Here is a 19,057-nt window from a genome sequence, read left to right on the forward strand (position 1 = left end):
CTGCAGGGCTACGGACTAAACGCGGGAAAGTGGGGTTAGGCTGGGTGGCTCGTTTCTCAGCCGGCGCGGACATGATGGGCCGCATGGTCTCCTCCTGAGCCTTCAATTTTCTATGATTCTATGATTCAACAAGAGGACATCACCTGACGTACACACGCGCATACTTTAGAGCAAGAGTTACTTGATAGTGTCAAACGTGGGAATCAAGGCTGAATTGTTTCCCTCCCTGACCCAGGGGGCCGAGCCCAATTTAATTGTCCTTCCTGCCAGTTGAGATCAGCTAATTCTGCATAGAACAGGACTTGAGTCTGTGGTCTCCTGATCTGTACGGCTCAGTTAAGCGCTGGCTTTACCAACTGAGCTACCAGAAAGCTTACTTTAACTCATTTAATGCTGAGGTGTTGTATAAACATTATGCTGGCTTTGACCGTGGCATCTAAAAATGGTTGAACCTGTATAACCACTTAACAGTCACACAAGATTTCTGTGTAAAATGTTACTAAAATGGAAGTTACAATAAGAGAGAACAGAGGGCAATGCTTTGTGAATGCTTGGTTAAAAAAAAATTAACACCACCACTACTTGGAGATGCCACAACTATCATCAAGATGGGGCCTCCAACAATAAGAAGCTTTGGCTTCCTAATTGGACTTGGTTTAGAGGCCAGAATGTTGGGGAAGAGGTGGCGGCAATGGCTTAAAGAACAATAAACTAAGGTGGGCACACACCTTTGTCTGATCTTACCATATCCTTCAATCCCTTCTCTGTCCAGAAACTCATTCAGTTACCTCTTGAACTCATTATACTGTCCACTTCAATGCCTTTCCTAGTAGTTAGTTCGACAACTCTATTTCTCCTTGGGTAAAAAGTTCTGCCTACCTTCATGATTTTTAATTTCTGCCTCTGCCACCAAAATTTGCCTCAACCAACTATGTCAATTCCCTTCATAATCTTGAAAAGTCACCTTGAAGTTATTTTTATTTAATTTTCTTATGTTAGTAATGTGCACTTTCGTTTATAAGTGTACAACCTTTTCATTCCATTTCGCACTGGGCCAACAGAAAATCTTCAATTTGGTTTTATAGATGTCATTAACTTTTTGCAGTACCTGGTTTGTGCCCCTATGTGGCGGTATAACTTATTTTGGAGTGTGTTGCAAAAGGCTGCTCCAGCACCAGTTATTGTACTATACTCAGTGCCAGGAAGTGGCTGGAATGGGCACTAGAGCAAAAATGTTTCAGTAGAGAAGTTACCTCTCATCAGTGGCAAGAATCAGTTATTGTATTAAATTAAAGAAACATTTCAGGGTGACCTGTAGTTTTCTTGGAGAAAAGTAAGGTTTCTTTGTTCTAGCTTTCCAAGTTCTCTGCTGCTCATTAAATTCAGAACGCTCATTAAATTTCACATCGTTCACCTGACGAAGGAGGTAGCCTCCGAAAGCTTGTGAATTTAAAATAAAATTGCTGGACTATAACTTGGTGTTGTAAAATTGTTTACAATTGTCAACCCCAGTCCATCACCGGCATCTCCACATCATTAAATTCAGTGAAGTGGTTGGCAGAGCTGGCAGCTGAAGTTAAGGTAAGGAGTGTGTCTAGTTTTAGCACTCTGATTTGAAAAAATATTGCATGGGTGGCTGCCCAATTAGGATGCCAGCCCTTGTGTGGTAAGTTTCTTACTTTTTTAAAGTTAGACCTGGGAGGGAGGAAGGAGTATTTTTTCCATTAATACTCTAAGATCAAGGCATTTTAGCAGCTTCTCCTACCACGCTTCAAAGAACAGAAATTTCTCAAAACATTTGAGGTTCTCTTTCCTCACTCAGAGGGTGGTGAACCTGTGGAATTCTCTACCACAGAAGGCAGTGGAGGCCAAGTCATTTGATGTATTCAAGAAGCAGATAGGTATATTTCTTAATGCTAAAGGGATTAAGGGATATGGGGAAAAAGCAGGAACAGGGTACTGAGTTAGACGATCAGCCATGATCATTTTGAATGGCAGAGCAGGCCCGAAGGGCCGAATGGCCTACTCTTGCTCCTATTTTCTATGAAATCTCTTTTACAAAGAAAATCAGTCCAACTTCCGGAACTTTTCTTGTAACAAACTCATCTGCGTTAGTCTCATCTGTACCACAACAAGAACAAAATATACTTCCTAGAGCTGGATGACCATGTGTGCCTGTGGCAATCTCAACTTGTTTAGCCTAGAGCCACTCATGTATTTTTCTAAAAGTACTCCCCAACTCTTATATCTCTTCCACGCTACAACTACCAAAACTGCACTTTCCATGTTATCGTAACAGAGTAATTGGGAAACAAAACTTTGTGCATTATAATGAATCTTCTGTAACAAACCACAATATACACTATAAAAACAAAAGTAACCCCAGGGGTGATCATAATAAAGATGGTCTATTTCAAAATGAAAACATATTGTAACAAGTACTTTATTAATTTATATACATTTGCAGGAGGTTTGAGTCAGTGCTGATAATGGAGCATTTTCCACTTTTTTACCCTTGCTTGCTTGGGCAAAAGCAGAGTTAAGCTCCCTCTATACCCTCCTATCAAGCACTTCCAGGTCAGGTACAGCATGGTCAGATGCAGATCAAAGCTTCCTCTATACTGCCCCAACAAAGTACTTTAACCCTAACCTCAGAAAAGTGCCTCTACAGCAACAGTGTGAAAATTTTCCATTTGATACACCAGCCATGATAGTCATCCATTAGTGAGATTGCCAATTTAAGGTGAACTAGTGGTAAATTTCAGCCCTATTGTCGCTGCTGGGCTGATGGACTGGAATTTAGTAGTAGTAGTAGTGGTGGTGGTCAATTAGGGGCAACTTTATGCTGTGGGCCACATTCACCAGGAAGTATTAACACTTGCTTCAAGTGGGACTGTTATAGCCAGCAGAGTGAGCGACCAAACTTTCATCCCTTCAGTTTGGGCTGGTTTTGAACCCAAGTCTTAGAAGGCAAAGGGCAGTGTCCGATGCACTACACTCCCCAATCCCGCAGCACAATATTTCTATTTCAATTTAATGATTAAAAGTTTTATTTCTCTCAAAAGGATTTTCATTCAAAAACGTCATCTTAACTCCATGAAAAGCAAACTATGGGATAACTCTTATATAGGAGTGTGGAGCAGCCGGTATGTCCTGTAAAGGACTAGTTTACCTTTGCCATGGTTTCCTTGGTGCGTTGCATGGACTCCCGCTGCTGTTTCAATTCCTCTTCCAGAGTTTGCCGCATCTGGTCCAACTCTACCTGTGAGCAAGAGAAAATGTTACTGACCTGTGACTTGTGAAACTGAATCACCAACAAAAGCAAACACTGTGAGACAAGTCGATCTGGCTCCATTATTGCCCCCTCCCCAAGTACAGTCGATGAATATAGCTTCAGTACTGTTCACTCTCCCTAACCAGTCGGTTAGGGAGAGTGAACATTTACTGGCCTTTGCCCCGTACAAACAGTTAGTTATTTGCCACTACCTATCCCATTCAGCAGGCCCTCCAGTGAAAGGCACATCACAGGAAATCCAATGTCTGTGTAAAAATAGCAGCTACAGAAATGTAGTGTGAGTACGTGAAGTGTGCGTACTTGAATTTCATCAATTAGAATTTCTACCCTGTTAATTTCCATTATTCACGGTGCGGGGGGGTTCTTTTAGTGTGGCAGATAACAAAGGGACCACTGTATTACTTATTGGAATTTTTCCACTGCTCTATCATTCACATTCTACAGTAATATGTAGCAAAGCTACAATAAGCAAGCAGTGAAGCCAGAAGGTAAAGCAGGAAATGGAATGAAATGGTGGAAATAAATCTGCAATGTACTGAGCTGGAATTCACAATGCATGTAGGCAGATTTTTCTTTTAATGGTCCCTGTTTTGTACTCACATTATCTTCTTTGTTTACATTAGTGACTGGAGGAAAATATACCCTATGGGCACCAGTTAGCAGAAGACTGCATTTTTACAAAACTGTTCAAAATTAGTATTTTTGAATGAAACTGAGCTCCTATTTAATCACACATGACTGCAAGTTTTATGTATTTAAGCACACATCATGAAGGTATTGTATTAATTTCTTACCTGTAAGTGTGTCTCAAGAAGGCTCCCTGTGGCACTCTGTGAATCCACCTTTCTCTCTGCCGTTTCCAACTTTTCCAGCAGTGTAGCACGCTCCACGAGAAGATAGGCTACCTGCTCACTTGGGCCACTGTGTGCGATCTCTGCCAGTCCTTCCTGATCCAGCATCTCTTCCACTTCTTTCACCTGTGTATCTGTACACCCACCATTCCAAAGTACTTGGGTTAATAGTGAAATTGTATCAATGTTTCTTTTTAACCATGATATGTACCCTCCTATGAAGACATATACACTCTTTACCAACCCCTGATTTGGGACATACAAGGCAGGGAGTCTGCTTCCCAAACTTCCACTTAATTCAGTGATAGACTTGAGCACATAATCTAGGCTGGCACTTCAGTGCAATACTGAGGAAGTGCTGCACTGTTGGAGGTACCATCTTTCAGATGTGATGTTAAACCAACACCCCCATACACCCTCTCAGATTGATGTAAAAGATCCCATGGCGCTATTCAAAGAGTAGGGGAGTTCTCCAGGTGTCCTGGCCAACATTTATCCTTCAACAAAAACCAATAAAAACAGATTAACTGGTCAGTTATCTCATTGCTGTTTGTGGGACCTTGCCGATGCGCAAATTGGTTACTGCATTTGCCTACATTACAACAGTGATTACACTTCAAAAGTACATCATTGGTTGTGAAGCACTTTGGGACATTCTGAGGATGTGAAAGGCACTATTTAAATGCAAGTTCTTTCTTTCTATTCTTTAGCAATCCATCAGTAGGTATGTCAAAGACTCCCTGGCCAATTTTCCCTTCTCCTGCTCACATCTGACTTCCACTAACTCAGTGTTGCTGAGCACTAGCAAGACTGGGAACCTAAGGAGAGAGAGGAATAATTGAGCTGATATCCCACCATTTCACTCTGCAACACAGTGGAGTTCCAGCACACTGCCCAATCAAACCATCCAGGTAAATGGGCACAAACTGAGGATCCTGTCTATCTATTCAGGTGCATGTTATAATGTAATGGGAAGATGGTAGGGTTGGTATTCTGGAAGGATATCAAATGGGCTGACCTTGTGAAAACAAAAACCGCGAATGCTAAAAATTTAAATTAAGATGGAAAATTCTGGAAATATGGAGCTGGTCTTTCAGGTTTGAAAGTAAAATGACAGATTAGTATTTTTAACACAAGATAGAACTGATAGAGTCCAACTGCAAATGTTAACCTGTCTTTTCTCTTTCCGATGCCGATGGATCTGCCGTGTGTTTCCAGCATTTTCTGGTTTTATTTCAAAGTACAATTCTTGATGGTCAATGCAGTATTAAATTTAATGCACAATATTAATTACTGTGACTTATAGGCTGCAGTTATAATACAGTACCAGTTGAGAGACTGGTGGCTGCAGCCGGCAACACCCGAGTTATATTAGACTGTCCCTGGCTGGGAATCCCATTCTGATCAGTAGGTGGAGCTCTGTGTGTAAACGCATCTGTACAGCCCTGCTCCCCTGGCAGCTATATTTTGTCAGAGTGATTTCTCAAAACATTAAAAAAAACTCCACAGAAAGTTTAGAAAGTGCCCAGAGATCCATCAGAACTCCTGAGTACTTTTTAAACCCAGCTGCATACCACACTGGAGTTATACTCTATACAGTGTTGAGCTCGTAACGCCAGATAGCATCCTACAATGGGTCTCATACCCATTGGCTTTAGTACATTCATTAGATTGGGCACCTAACTCCAGAGTTATTCTCTTTCACATTGGTTGCACATTAATGTCACTTTCACATTAATGTGCAACCAAATCACTTCATATCAATGAAAAAGTGTAACTGCAATCTTTTTTGGGAAGGATTATGATTTTAGTACAAATCAAAACAACTTTAAATTGGAAGTAAAAGCATCACCTTAAACAACTGAGATTGAAAATATTCCATAGCAATATTAATTGTATACAATCTTATGGTTGCAGTCCTTCAATTACTTGATCAGATATAACTAAACATGCACACACTGGGTTATAGCAGTAGCAAATTCGTACAGGTTTCCCTTGCGGTAAAAGATTCTACATCTTTCCAGAAACTGCTGACTATGGTGTGGAAGTGCAATAAAAACAGGTCAGATACAGTGAATATTCAATTCAAAATGTGAACATCTAGAATATATTAAAAATCATTCATTTGCATGCACTTCTTGCCAACTTTTTCCATCATAAATTTCTATGTCCACATTTAATAGTATTTGCCAATGTTAACTCATCATGCTGGATTAACACCCTTCCCGCAGCGGAAATGCTGCAGTGCCAGCGGGAAGGTGTAATTACAGCGTGACAAGTTTACATAGGCTGTTTCCATCATAAATGTGGACATAGGAATTTATAAAAATTAAGGCAAAATGGGGATTGAATTACCTCTGTGTGTCCGAGTCCAATTTTCTCCCATTCTCTAAGCCCTCTTCACCTTGAAGCCAATAATCAGTCATGACTCCCCATGTGCAACACTACAGAAAATTGACTAGATATTTTAAAATTTTTTGCATCAATTTTGGAACTGTATAGTCAAACGGTTTGGTGCCAAATACAAGTCCTAGAGTACTGGTGACCAGCTTCGTAAAAAAGGCAGGATTGCTGGATTTCCCACTCCAATGAGTTTCCAATCTCTAGCCATATCGCTGTGCGGAGTCACCAAGCGGAGGCCTTCTTATTAAATATATTAGGAGAGTTATGTCAGGCCATCCCCTCAAGCACCACTGGCTAACTCAGAGCAGTACTGGCTGAAGCCTAGGAATGGGTTATCTGCCCTCAGTTTACCCATGATCTGGGAAGACTCAGATGCAAATGAATCATTTTTAACGTAGTCTAGATGTTCACGTTTTGAAATGATTATTCATTGGGAACACTCAGAGGAGGTGGGTGTAAAGTAGAATTTGAGTCTGTTTAATCTTTAAAAAGAAAACTACCAATTTCAGCTGGGGCAGTAGTCAGGTGCTATAATTGACGTCAGCAACTGGGGGAAATAGTCCTGATCATTATCCAGTAACCCTGCTGAAAACTGAGTGCGCGTGTGAAGATCGAGCTCAGGCAAGCCTCCTCCCCCTTTCCATGGGTCAAATAGCCTGCTGAGACTTAGGGGGCAATTTTAACCTAACCGGCCCGTCGGGAAACTGACGGGATCAAATGCAATGCTAGTTTTATACCCCACCAGATTTTACTCTCCAGTGAAGTCAGTGGAAAGTAATATTGGGCAGGGTGTAAAACCGGCATTCCATCAGATCCCATGGGTTTCCTGGGCAGTGACTTAGGTTACAATTAACCCCTTACTGCCTAGGCTCATGCATGAAGAATGGGCACTGGAGGGCTACCACTGACTGGCTCATACTGGGGCATAATTGCAAAGTCAGGACAAGAAGGTAGTGAAAGTGTGAGAATATTTCTTCCATATGGCCACACAGTCAGTGTGTAACTGAAACAAATGGAAGTCAAAGTAAAGCAAATACACGTTACATCAGTTGGGGGTTAAAACAAAGTTGAAAAGTCACTGTGTTCTGACCTTGCTCCAGCTGCAGCTGTTGTAGTTCCATCTTGAGCAGCTCATTCTCCCGCTCATATTCGGCCGTCAGTGCCTCTCGCTCCTCTGACAGGTTGCGGATGTGATCAACGTAATTCTCCACCTACAGAAACAAGACTATTCCCACATCACTCTGAGGTGGGGGGGGGGGGTGGGGGGTGGGGTGGGGGTTGTAAAGAAGGGCAGGAAACGTGAGGCTGCTCCAAACTGTGACATCACTAAACTAGTGAAGGGGGTGGGGGGCGCGGGGGGGAGGCTCAGGTAATCCTAATAACACTTGCATTTGAGCTTATATCCATGGCAACGGTGCCTTCAGCCTTTTCAAGCTGTACTCTTATTTCAGTACAATTTTACTGGACGTCGAAGATGGCTTTGTTGTGGCTGACTGTGATATTGTTTACAAATCTCAAAAAATTAAAAGCAGTTCATTTTACCATGTCACGCAGCAGGGAGGCTGGTTAAGAGGATTAAGGATATATATTGGCATCCAAGTAGAAACGATCAACAAAATACAAAAGTTTTTCTTTCAAAAGTGACAGTCCATTTTTTTTAAAGTGAAGCTCCCCCCAACAATGAATAATTGAGTAACAGCACCACTGGGGTAGAACTGAGCCAGTCAACCCACTTGAGCCAGTCTCAAGTTCGATGCCCAATCTGTGCTGAGTTAGCTGATTTTGAATTGTCGAATGCTGTTAGGATTTCAGCTGGGGCAGCGGTTGCAGTATTGTATTGGCCTAATTGACCCTGCACTAGAGACAGGGAATACAAATCAGCCATGGTCCCTGCTCCAGGTTGCCATCCATGACCTCTGCTGCTTGTGTGTGGATGTCAGATGAGGGCAGGATGGGGCTCAGCCCCTTGGCCAAGCAGCTACTAATACTTCCTGTCTACGTTTGGATGTGAGGAATGGCCACTTGGGTGAGATACCAGAAGGTTGCCATCACTCATAAACCCGTACTCGAACAAGAGTCTGTGACTTTAGCAGGGGAGAGAATACTGGAGGGGGGAAAAATGTCACTGAAGCAGGATCTCACAAAGTCACCGAAGGGGAAAATTACACAAAATGCCTGTTCCCACGCCACTCTTAAACTTGCTCTCCATTCAAAAAAAAGGATATCAACTCAGGATCTGATAAACGTGCTCCTTTTGGCTGGTATGTGCATTTTTACTCTTAGAGATAAACCTTGAACAGTGTGGCTTACTATACAGCTGAACAAATCCTAATAACCTATGAGAAAAGACTGAGTCATTTTTCCTTTTACACCAAACTCCACAAACAAGGAGACTGAGTTAGTGTACAGATAACCTCCCCCGAGGGAGAGATATAGTGCACAGCTAGCGCTCTGAGGAAGTGGAAATGAGAGCCACCAGTAAGCATAGATTCGAACACTTGCTACAGAAACAATCATTCATACATATTTAATCTGGCCGAAGTTGCAGGCTGTAAATATAGCCACAACTGGCTATTAAAAGGCGAACAGTCACATGCAAACAAGATTTAAAAAAAATCTCACACAAGGTCAAGACTGCACCCTGCTGACAGATCTCACCTCCTTCATCTCGGAGGCCTGTTGCTGTCGCACCCCCTCCAGATCCTGCATGGTAGCTTGTAGCGTACCCTCGGACCGCTGGTATATACGCCACAGGTGACATAGGTGCTCGTCTGCGGTGCAGGCTCCGGTGTCAAGTCCATCTTCCCGCAGTCTGTTCAGTATATCTTCCAGCTCCACCTTCTCCTGAAGAGAAAATGAAATAGTGGGAATCAGGAATGGGTTGCTAAATCGAGAGAAGAGAGATTCTACGTAATAAAAAGCTTAATTCTCCCCCTGTACTGACAATATTTTCAAAGACATAGCACGTACAAAAGTGATTCTCTCAAAAATCGTAACATAGCCCTTAAATTTGCTCAAATTGTTCGCATATTAAATTGTAAGGGTGCTAAGGTTGCTGCTTTAGTTTTAGAAGAATGGCTCTATTCAAACCTCTTGGTGTCATATTCCACTGTTTACATTCCTACCAGGGGTTGTTCTCCATCAGATAGCGGCCAGAACAGGAGCTGCCAAATCCAACAGCAGTTCACAAGACTCACGAGAAAGTGGATTTCTGCTGCGAAAAAAGGCTAAGTGCCACTAATATCAGGAGAACACTTTGTGTACCGTCAGCTGCAGTTTCACGATACACGGGTATGTATGATCTGTACTGTATTATTTTTGAATTGTAATATCTACACTGAACTGTGTATATCCTTAAATTTTATGAAATAAAGTATATTTTGAAATTAAAAAAAGATACACGGGTGCCTTTGAGTCTGAGTGATGAGACACTCAAACACCTAATGGGGCATCAATCAGGTTTAGGGGTTAGCAGCAAAGAGCACTCTGCATTGTCTAAGCTGGGATCACAGCCTCCTGAAGCTGCACTGCTCAACATCTAATTCAACATTACCCCCTCTGCATTTGATCCATTACCAACACCACTTTCTTCCACCTGCACGATTACCTCCACCCTCCATATTTTTATCATCTTGAGATTTAATTTATCGAACGCTTTACTTGCTTTACTTATTCAGAATGCCAAGGCCCATGTCCTCATCTGTTCAAAACCTCACACCCCCTCAATGCCTGCCTGCCAAGTTTCTCTGGCTCGCTGTGCTCCATCAAATTGATTTTAAGATTCTCATTCTTACTTTTAAATTCCTCTATGGCCTTGCCCATTTTACTTCTACAATCTCCTCTAGCCACAGGTCCCTGTCCACACCTTCAGCTCTTCCAACACTGAGTTAGTCATTCCCACTCCTACAACACTAGATTAAATCACTCGCCACTAACCCACTCCATCAGCAGCCACTATGGCGCTGCCCTCTAAAACCGGTTCCCTCAGCACCTATCCACCTTATCATCTTCCTCCAGCTTTCAAAGACCTCTTCTGTGTTCACTCTTCTGTCCATCACCCCTTAAAGCGTTGAGACATTTTTGTACATAAGAAGCATTATGGAAATACATGTTGTTGTAGTATTATTATTCATTCATATTATTCATGAGCCTTTACTGCCCATATCTTTCTACATCATTAGTTAAAGTGTGGAGAGGATTCCACTGCTATCAGGGATGCCTGTGTCTTATCTATAGCAACACTTCAGTGAAAAGCTGTAACACAACACGGAGTGCCAAAAGCAGCAGGAAAACAGTGCAACCTGAACAATTAGAGGAGACAGATTTTACTCACCAGAAGTAACTCATCAGTAGTGAGTTGAATGTTATACCCCTGCATGCACACCTCCCTCTCCTGTTCTCAGAAACAGTAAAAGGAATGGGCAAGCACAGGCACCCCATGGTATGGTACTGAGCTCTGTGCTGAATTAGCTGATCTCAACTGGGCCAGTAGTTGGGGTGCTACAATTGGCCTCAGCACCTCTGAGCTAAAGAGAGGGGGGGGTGGGGGGGGGGGGAAGTAGCCAGGTTCTTGCTCCTGATCACTATCTAGTGACCTCTGCAGGAAAGTACATGCACATGGATGTCAGGCGAGGGTAGAATCAAGTTCAGCGATGATGCCCTTCCAGAAAATTATCCTGCTGATCCTCATTGTCTTCAGAAAGGCCATCTGTGAAAAGTACCAGAGGTCCCCAGGAGCACGTGTCACTGTACTCTAACAAGAGTCAGTACTTGCAAAAAAAACCAACTGGTTCACTAATGTCCTTTTGGGAAGGGAACATGCCATTCCTGCCTGGTCTGACCTATATGTGACTCCAGTCCCTCACTATGTGGTTGACTCTTAATGCTCTACGAAGAGGCCTTGCAAGCCACTCAGTCGTAAAAATAATCACTAAGATGAAGAGAGCCCACCATCATCTTCTCAATGAGATGGTCAACAAATGTGGCTTACCTAATGTTGTTCACATCCTTAGAACAAATTTTAAAATGCAATGGGCAGGTATCATCTTTAAGAACCCAGTTTTATAGTTTCTCAGTTCAACACCCCTCTAACCCCCATAACAAGTTTAACAAGTTTCTCCATAGCAAGGAGGCCAAAGTATGTGAAACACACAAACTATGTCATTAATTATTAGGCTATCACAGTAATCCAGTAAGATTATACATGAAAGACAAAACCATATGTGCCACAGTATGGTGCCATAACATTGGCAGCAGGCATGGTGTATTTATAGCATGTACACCATGTGTTTACTGTCTGTGCTATAGTCAAGAAAGAAACCATTGAACACTCAAGTATTAGTTGAACAATGCAGCATTATTCAACTCAGTGCATTCTTGCTAAGTTGCAACACAATAGGCCAAATACTCAGTTGAGTCAACTATTTTTTTACAGCCCTAATCAAAGTCACAAATGACATCCTCTGTGACCATGGTGCATTATCCCTCCTCATCAGCTGTGGCTCAGTGGCAGCACTCTCACCTCTGAGCCAGAAGGTTTTGCGTTCAAGCCCCACTCCAGACACTTGAGTACAAAATCTGGGCTGACACTCCAGTGCAGTACTGAGGGAGGTGCCATCTTTTGGATGAGATGTTAAACCGAGGTCCTGTCTGCTCTCTCAGGTGTATGTAAAAGATCCCATAGCATTATTTTGAAGAAAAGCAATCAACTCTGCCTCACCTCGGCTCCACGCTGTGCTGCTGTGGATAAGTGGGAACTCTGTCCAACTTAACATCTGCAAGACCAAAGCCATCCTGTTCAAGTTCCTGACAAAAGCTCCATATCATAGCCTAATTACATCTCTCTCTTCAGCTACTCACTCAGGCTGAACCCAATGGTGCACAATCTCCATGTCTTACTTGACTGAACTGAGTTTCAAGCCCCACATCCTATCCATCACCACGGCCATCTATTTCCACTTCCACAACAGCATTGTCCACCTCCACCCCTACCTCACCTCCGCTAACGTGGAAATCTCCATCCACACCTTTGTCATCTCCAAGCTCGACTTTTCAAACCCTCTCCTCACCATTTTACATAAACTACAACTTATCCAAAACTGCAATAACACCCTGTCCCTGCCAATCTCCACTGACTCCCATCCCTCCAATGCACTGTATTAAAATCCTGGTCCTCATTCACAAATCGGTCTAAAGCATCACCTTTCCTCACCTCTGCACCTTGGCTGCATCACTACGTGCCAGGGTATGCATTTGAGCTCTTGCCTTCTTCGCATCAAATGCTTCCTCCATTCTCCCTAAATCCCACTGTTTCACTACCCTTCTTCCTTAAAATGCTAGTTTTAGATATTAACCATCTTCCCTTCAAGATATCCCCTCGGTTTATACAGATAATGACTTCTACTAACCCAGTCTACAAGCTTGCGTACATTAACAATTCCATCTAGATAAAACCATTGCTAACGTCTATTGGACAGGTTTTTTTTGAGGTTACAGGTTAAATGTCCATTGTCTTTCAAAAGACCATTAATTTGATTGGCAAGCTGAAGGTGCCATAGAGGCTTCAAGGGATACAATCTGAAGTGACTCAGATTCCTCCACATCGGATTTTAATAGCGTACTGCATGAGAATGACTCCCAGTCCAGTAAAAACACAACATAATACTTACAGAAACTGTCTGCAGCATTGCCATGTTCCAATGCAGTCCCCTACCTGCCCAGAGTCTGGTGCCTTGGGCACTCTACACTTATAATTTCCTACTATATAGTACAGTAAATATAACACTAAATGAGTGGTTGGATACAGGATGTTGCCATGGAACAGCTCCATTTTATCTACACTGTAGTGGTGGGGGTGCAATCTGGGCTAGCAGCAACATGCTCCTCTGCATTATTGAAATCGGAACCCTATACTTTTACAATAGTGAAAAGAAATCGCAGGTTAGTGGTACACAAAAGCCAGGGCAAGAGCAGCATGGGACATTCCTGAACAGACAGATTTAAAAGCTGCAAATAAAGCACTAGTAGTGTGTTTCCAGACTGGGAGTCATTCTGGCACAGTATGTGATACAGCCAAAACTGCAGCTCTGGATGGGAAAAGGATAGATTTCCACAACACTAAAAGATGAAAAGTAATGTTCTAAAAGATGGAAAAGGGAGACAAAGAAAGAAAAATTTCCAAATCCCAGATGTTGGTGAAATATCGCTGACTATTACACCCGCATTGCCATGGTTACTTCTTTAGAGCAGCTGAATATATTCCTCAACATCTCGTAACTCCCCTATAAACACTAACTCTATCCAAAGCTTGAATTCTGCTCATACCTCAAATCTAGGAAGGGCCTTCTGGCTCCTCTCTCACATCCCTGGATTAGATACAAGAAAAAGCTGATGGGCGATCCTTCTCTCACCTCTAATTTACAATTTCTAACTCGTCATCAGAATATTATTTGTCTTTCTCTATTAATATTGATGGTCGCTGTTCCTTTGAACTTTCCTCTTATTGTCATCTCTCCTACTCTTTTGAACCTCGGTGGTGTCCTGCATTATGGGCCTCAACCCCTCACCTTGGTTTCTCAATATAAAAAAAAATTCCTACAGGAAATGAAATAAGGACAAGATGTCAAAAGAAAGAAAGAAATTTCACTTGTATAGCACTTTTCACGATCTCAGAATGTCTCAAAATGCTTCACTGCATGAAGTACTTCTGAAGTGTAGTCACTGTTGTAATGTAGGGAAACGCTGTACCCAGTTTGCGCACAGCAAGGTGATAAATGACCAGATAATCTGTTTTATTGGCCAGGACATCAGAAGAACTCCCCTGCTATTCTTCGAATAGTGGGATCTTTTATGTCCACCTCAGTTTAACGTCTCACCCAAAAGAGAGCAGCTCAGACACTGCAGCACTCCCTCGGTATTGCAGTTCAGTACAGCACTGAGGAACACTCTTCATGAACTTGCTGTTTTAAATCCCTTCTTTACAGGAGTGCAGAGTCGTTACTAGAATTTCAGTAAAGTGTATTGGTGGACATTTGAATTATTTTCTATTATGTCCACCTGAACTGCAAAACACATCCAGCAGTACAATTCTTAATTCTGTTCCATCAAACTTGGGTTGTGTTTGGAGAGAGCATTTTGAATGTATAACACTGGAGTGATATACTGGTGGTTGCAGGTCCATCACTGGGGTGATGACCGTGGGAGCGCTTTGAGATGATGAATTAAGAGTATCACACATGTAGGATACTGTACAGCATTGAAGTATAATGGTTGAATCATGATTTTTATCCCCCCATCGCATATTGGTATCCAGATATTAAATAAACCGAGTGACAATACTGCAGCATTTGACCGAGTGTGGCACCAAGGAGCCCTAGTAAAATTGAAGTCAATGGGAATCAGGGGGAAAACTCTCCAGTGGCTGGAGTCATACCTAGCACAAAGGAAGATGGGAGTGGTTGTTGGAGGCCAAGCATCTCAGCCCCAGGGCATTGCTGCAGGAGTTCCTCAGGGCAGTGTCCTAGGCCCAACCATCTTCAGCTGCTTCATCAATGACCTTCCCTCCATCATAAGGTCAGAAATGGGGATGTTCGCTGATGACTGCACAGTGTTCAGTTCCATTCGCAACCCCTCAGATAATGAAGCAGTCCGAGCCCGCATGCAGCAAGACCTGGACAACATCCAGGCTTGGGCTCATAAGTGGCAAGTAACATTCGCGCCAGATAAGTGCCAGGCAATGACCATCTCCAACAAGAGAGAGTCTAACCACCTCCCCTTGACATTCAACGGCATTACCATCGCCGAATCCCCCACCATCAACATCCTGGGGGTCACCATTGACAAGAAACTTAACTGGACCAGCCATATAAATACTGTGGCTACGAGAGCAGGTCAGAGGCTGGGTATTCTGCGGCGAGTGACTCACCTCCTGACTCCCCAAAGCCTTTCCACCATCTACAAGGCACAAGTCAGGAGTGTGATGGAATACTCTCCACTTGCCTGGATGAGTGCAGCTCCAACAACACTCAAGAAGCTCGACACCATCCAAGATAAAGCAGCCCGCTTGATTGGCACCCCATCCACCACCCTAAACATTCACTCCCTTCACCACCGGCGCACTGTGGCTGCAGTGTGCACCATCCACATGATGCACTGCAGCAACTCGCCAAGGCTTCTTCGACAGCACCTCCCAAACCCGCGACCTCTACCACCTAGAAGGACAAGGGCAGCAGGCGCATGGGAACAACACCACCTGCACGTTCCCCTCCAAGTCACACACCATCCCGACTTGGAAATATATCGCCGTTCCTTCATTGTCGCTGGGTCAAAATCCTGGAACTCCCTTCCTAACAGCACTGTGGGAGAACCGTCACCACACGGACTGCAGCGGTTCAAGAAGGCGGCTCACCACCACCTTCTCAAGGGCAATTAGGGATGGGCAATAAATGCCGGCCTTGCCAGCGACGCCCACATCCCGTGAACGAATAAAAAAAAACATGCATGTATCTTGCTAGTGAGCTGTATTAATGTTAGTGAGGTCTGTCTCTCCTGGATCGCGTTTACTCACATTGCCCCACAGACTAACAGGATAGTCAACTTCAGTCCCAGAAATTCTAAAGAATACAAACAGAGCAAAGTACAGAGCATCAGCAAAACATCTCCACAGCACACCACAATCTAACAAACTGGAATAGTTTAGCACTTGTACACCTTTCCTTTTGAGTAGGATAAAGGTCAGAACTGCAGTCATGAAAGTCTCTTTACAAGCCAGGACACTGATAAAAAAAATCTTAAGGCTACATGTCAATTTGTTAGCATGCTATGGAACACTGCAGTGAGACTGGCATGTTGAAACATGTATTAACATCCTGCTGTGATCCAAAACATGTTCACAAACCTCCCAAAGCACAGGATTGAATGAACATTCCCTTTACAGAAAAAGATCAGATTCCAAAACCGTCTGATAAACGAACCTACCAGACAGCAAACACAAGCTACCAGGCATGTGAAGGTAGAGGATAGGATTTCAGACTCACATTACAACCAAATAACTCAGCATTCGGAGCTTCCAGAGTTATTGTAATGTACATCATAGAGAGACGCAGAGATAAGTTATACAAAATGTCTGACTCGGGAGAGACGGATCCTCCATCATGCAGAGTATAAATCTTATACTTTGCTTTTTTCTTGTTCTTGTCTAACATTCTTCACCTGTTTACACCATGGAATTGCTAATGAGACAATTTCCTTAGAGTCCAATTTGCTTTGCTCATAATGCGCAAAGCCTCAATTGACTTTTATCCATGTTGTGGTCACTGCAAAGCTGCATTTGTGATCTTACCATAGAATCATACAGCACAAAAGTAGGCCATACAGCCCATCCTGCCTGTGTGGGTTTTTGAAAGAGCTACCCTAGAAGGAAAAAAACACCAAAGCAGGAAATGCTAAAATAAACAACAGGTCAATTAGCAGCTGACAGAGAAAAACAGGGTGTACATTTCCCTACATTACAACAGTGACTACACTTGGAAAGTAATTCATTGGCTGTAAAGTGGCTTGGGACGTCCTGAGGCCATGAAAGGTGCTATATAAATGCAAGTTATTTCTATTCCTTCTTTGTAAACCTTCATCAGGACAGTTAGATTACCCCAACATAGGAGTTCACATTAACACTGTTCTGCTGGACTGAAATCAATAACTCTATGCATAGTCTTTTGATCACCAGTCTGGTTGTGTTCAAAATACTAGTATCTAAAAGAGAAACATAAATTAACTTTATAAGTCTTATAAAGCTGTTTCACCATTACTAAGGTGTATGCAGATAGAAATGGTGGTAGTTCTTACCCATGATGGTCAGGGTAGATGAAAAGTTCTACAGAACAGCTTCACCATACTATGGAATAAGGGTAATAAAGACTACTATTTAGACTTGACACCCTCCAGTGTGATCACTGGGCATATCTGGCGAATTGGTACTAATACGCTTTTTTCCCCAATATTGTATTAGTACCAATAAATTAGATGCCCAGTGACAACATTGGACACATCTAGCGCATGGACAGATTTTAACCCAATACACTTGAATGTTATACAATAACCTTCTTGGGTGATATTCTTAATTCACCATCTCAATTTGGTCCCACCACTACTCGCACCAGTGATAGTTGTAACTACCAGTACTTCACCTTAGTTTATATAGCTTAAAATGCTCTCTCCAGACATAACAGGGGTTTGCAAACTCAAAATCTATAATTGTACTGCTTTTCAGAATGTAAGTGGATACCATACATAAACTTTACTCATCCACTATCGCATTTTACTGAAATTCCAGTGACAACTATGCCGCCAGTAATGAACACAGGTGAAATTGTTATAAAGGTTTATACAGCAATTGATGTGACAAGATATAACGCAGTTTAACTGTGACAGCAGATCTAGGAGTGTGAAATAGGCAATGTGATAGCGTGCAGAAAGACATGCAATGAATGAGTTACCAAGGTTGAATTTGTTTTTCTTTCTCTAGGCACTGATCCAAAGTAACCCATCCCAGCTAAGAAAATATATATGTTGCTATGAAATTTAGAGATTGAAGGGAATGAAAAGAAACCATATATTTTAGAGCCCACCTGACAGGTTAATACAGAGCCACGCAGGACAGTACGTCCCAGGTTTGATTTCTGCTCTGTGAACCGATCTCAACTGTAGCGGCAGTTGGGTGCTACAAGTAGCCTCAATGCCCCTGGGTTAGGAAGGGGAAAAAATTAGCCACAGTTCCCGTTCATGATTGCTCCAGTAACTCGTGCTGGTAACGTGCATGTGTAAATGTTGAGTCACGTCAGGATTGGACTTAGTTGTGATGCCCTTTATGGTCGAATAGCCTGCCAACACTCAACATTTATATATAAGGATTAAGAATAGCCACTTGTGTGCGGTAACGAGGAATGCCAGCACCTGTGCGACCTAGTGAGATTCAGCACCTTTAGGAGAGCGGAGAAATTGCGGGAAAAAATACATTTTAATCTTTACCTCACCACTGCTCTCCATCTCCCACCCTGCAAACTCAGCAGGCTCCTTTGCCTCCACCTCCTTCTCTCAGACCCTGACCCGACCTCATCTTCTGTCGCTGTCACCAGAGTGGACTATGTACCAAGTCCCTGCCCGGTCTCTGCGGGCTGCCAAGCTAGTTTCTTGCAAAGGTCCCTAAAACCCTGGAGTTGAAGCGTGAGGAACAAGAACTGCAATTAGGACTGCAGGTATGTGAGCAGCTTAACAACAGTTTCCAAGCTAAATATTGAAGGGAATTCCCCTGCTGGATACAGTGCTAATAGGTCCACTGCAATCACTGTCTATAATATATCTGTACTTATATAATCTACACATTGTATACAAATCTACCACACACTAAGCCTTTGCGGCTCCCCCAGTTACCAGGCAGCCAGCACAGCCCACTCACATCCACCGAGGGGAACGGCGCACCGACCAGATCCCTTTCAAATGGGACAAACTCGTA

At 42.9% G+C, this 19,057-nt stretch overlaps 1 protein-coding gene across 1 annotated transcript in view; it reads right to left on the reverse strand.

Moving 5' to 3' along the window:
* The window catches only part of ccdc30 (coiled-coil domain containing 30), a 111,627-nt gene extending 92,725 nt beyond the window's left edge, over positions 1–18,902 (reverse strand). Inside the window, exons 1-5 of the mRNA XM_067970055.1 lie at positions 18,574–18,902; positions 9,208–9,393; positions 7,640–7,760; positions 4,090–4,280; positions 3,173–3,262 (exon numbers count right to left, since the gene is read on the reverse strand). Coding sequence (XP_067826156.1) covers positions 3,173–3,262; positions 4,090–4,280; positions 7,640–7,760; positions 9,208–9,393; positions 18,574–18,591 — 606 coding nt within the window. The 5' untranslated portion in view covers positions 18,592–18,902. The remainder of the gene's footprint in view (positions 1–3,172; positions 3,263–4,089; positions 4,281–7,639; positions 7,761–9,207; positions 9,394–18,573) is intronic.
* Between the last annotated feature and the right edge of the window lie 155 nt (positions 18,903–19,057).

This window comes from Heptranchias perlo, chromosome 32 (assembly GCF_035084215.1).
Source record: "Heptranchias perlo isolate sHepPer1 chromosome 32, sHepPer1.hap1, whole genome shotgun sequence".
NCBI lineage: Eukaryota > Metazoa > Chordata > Chondrichthyes > Hexanchiformes > Hexanchidae > Heptranchias > Heptranchias perlo.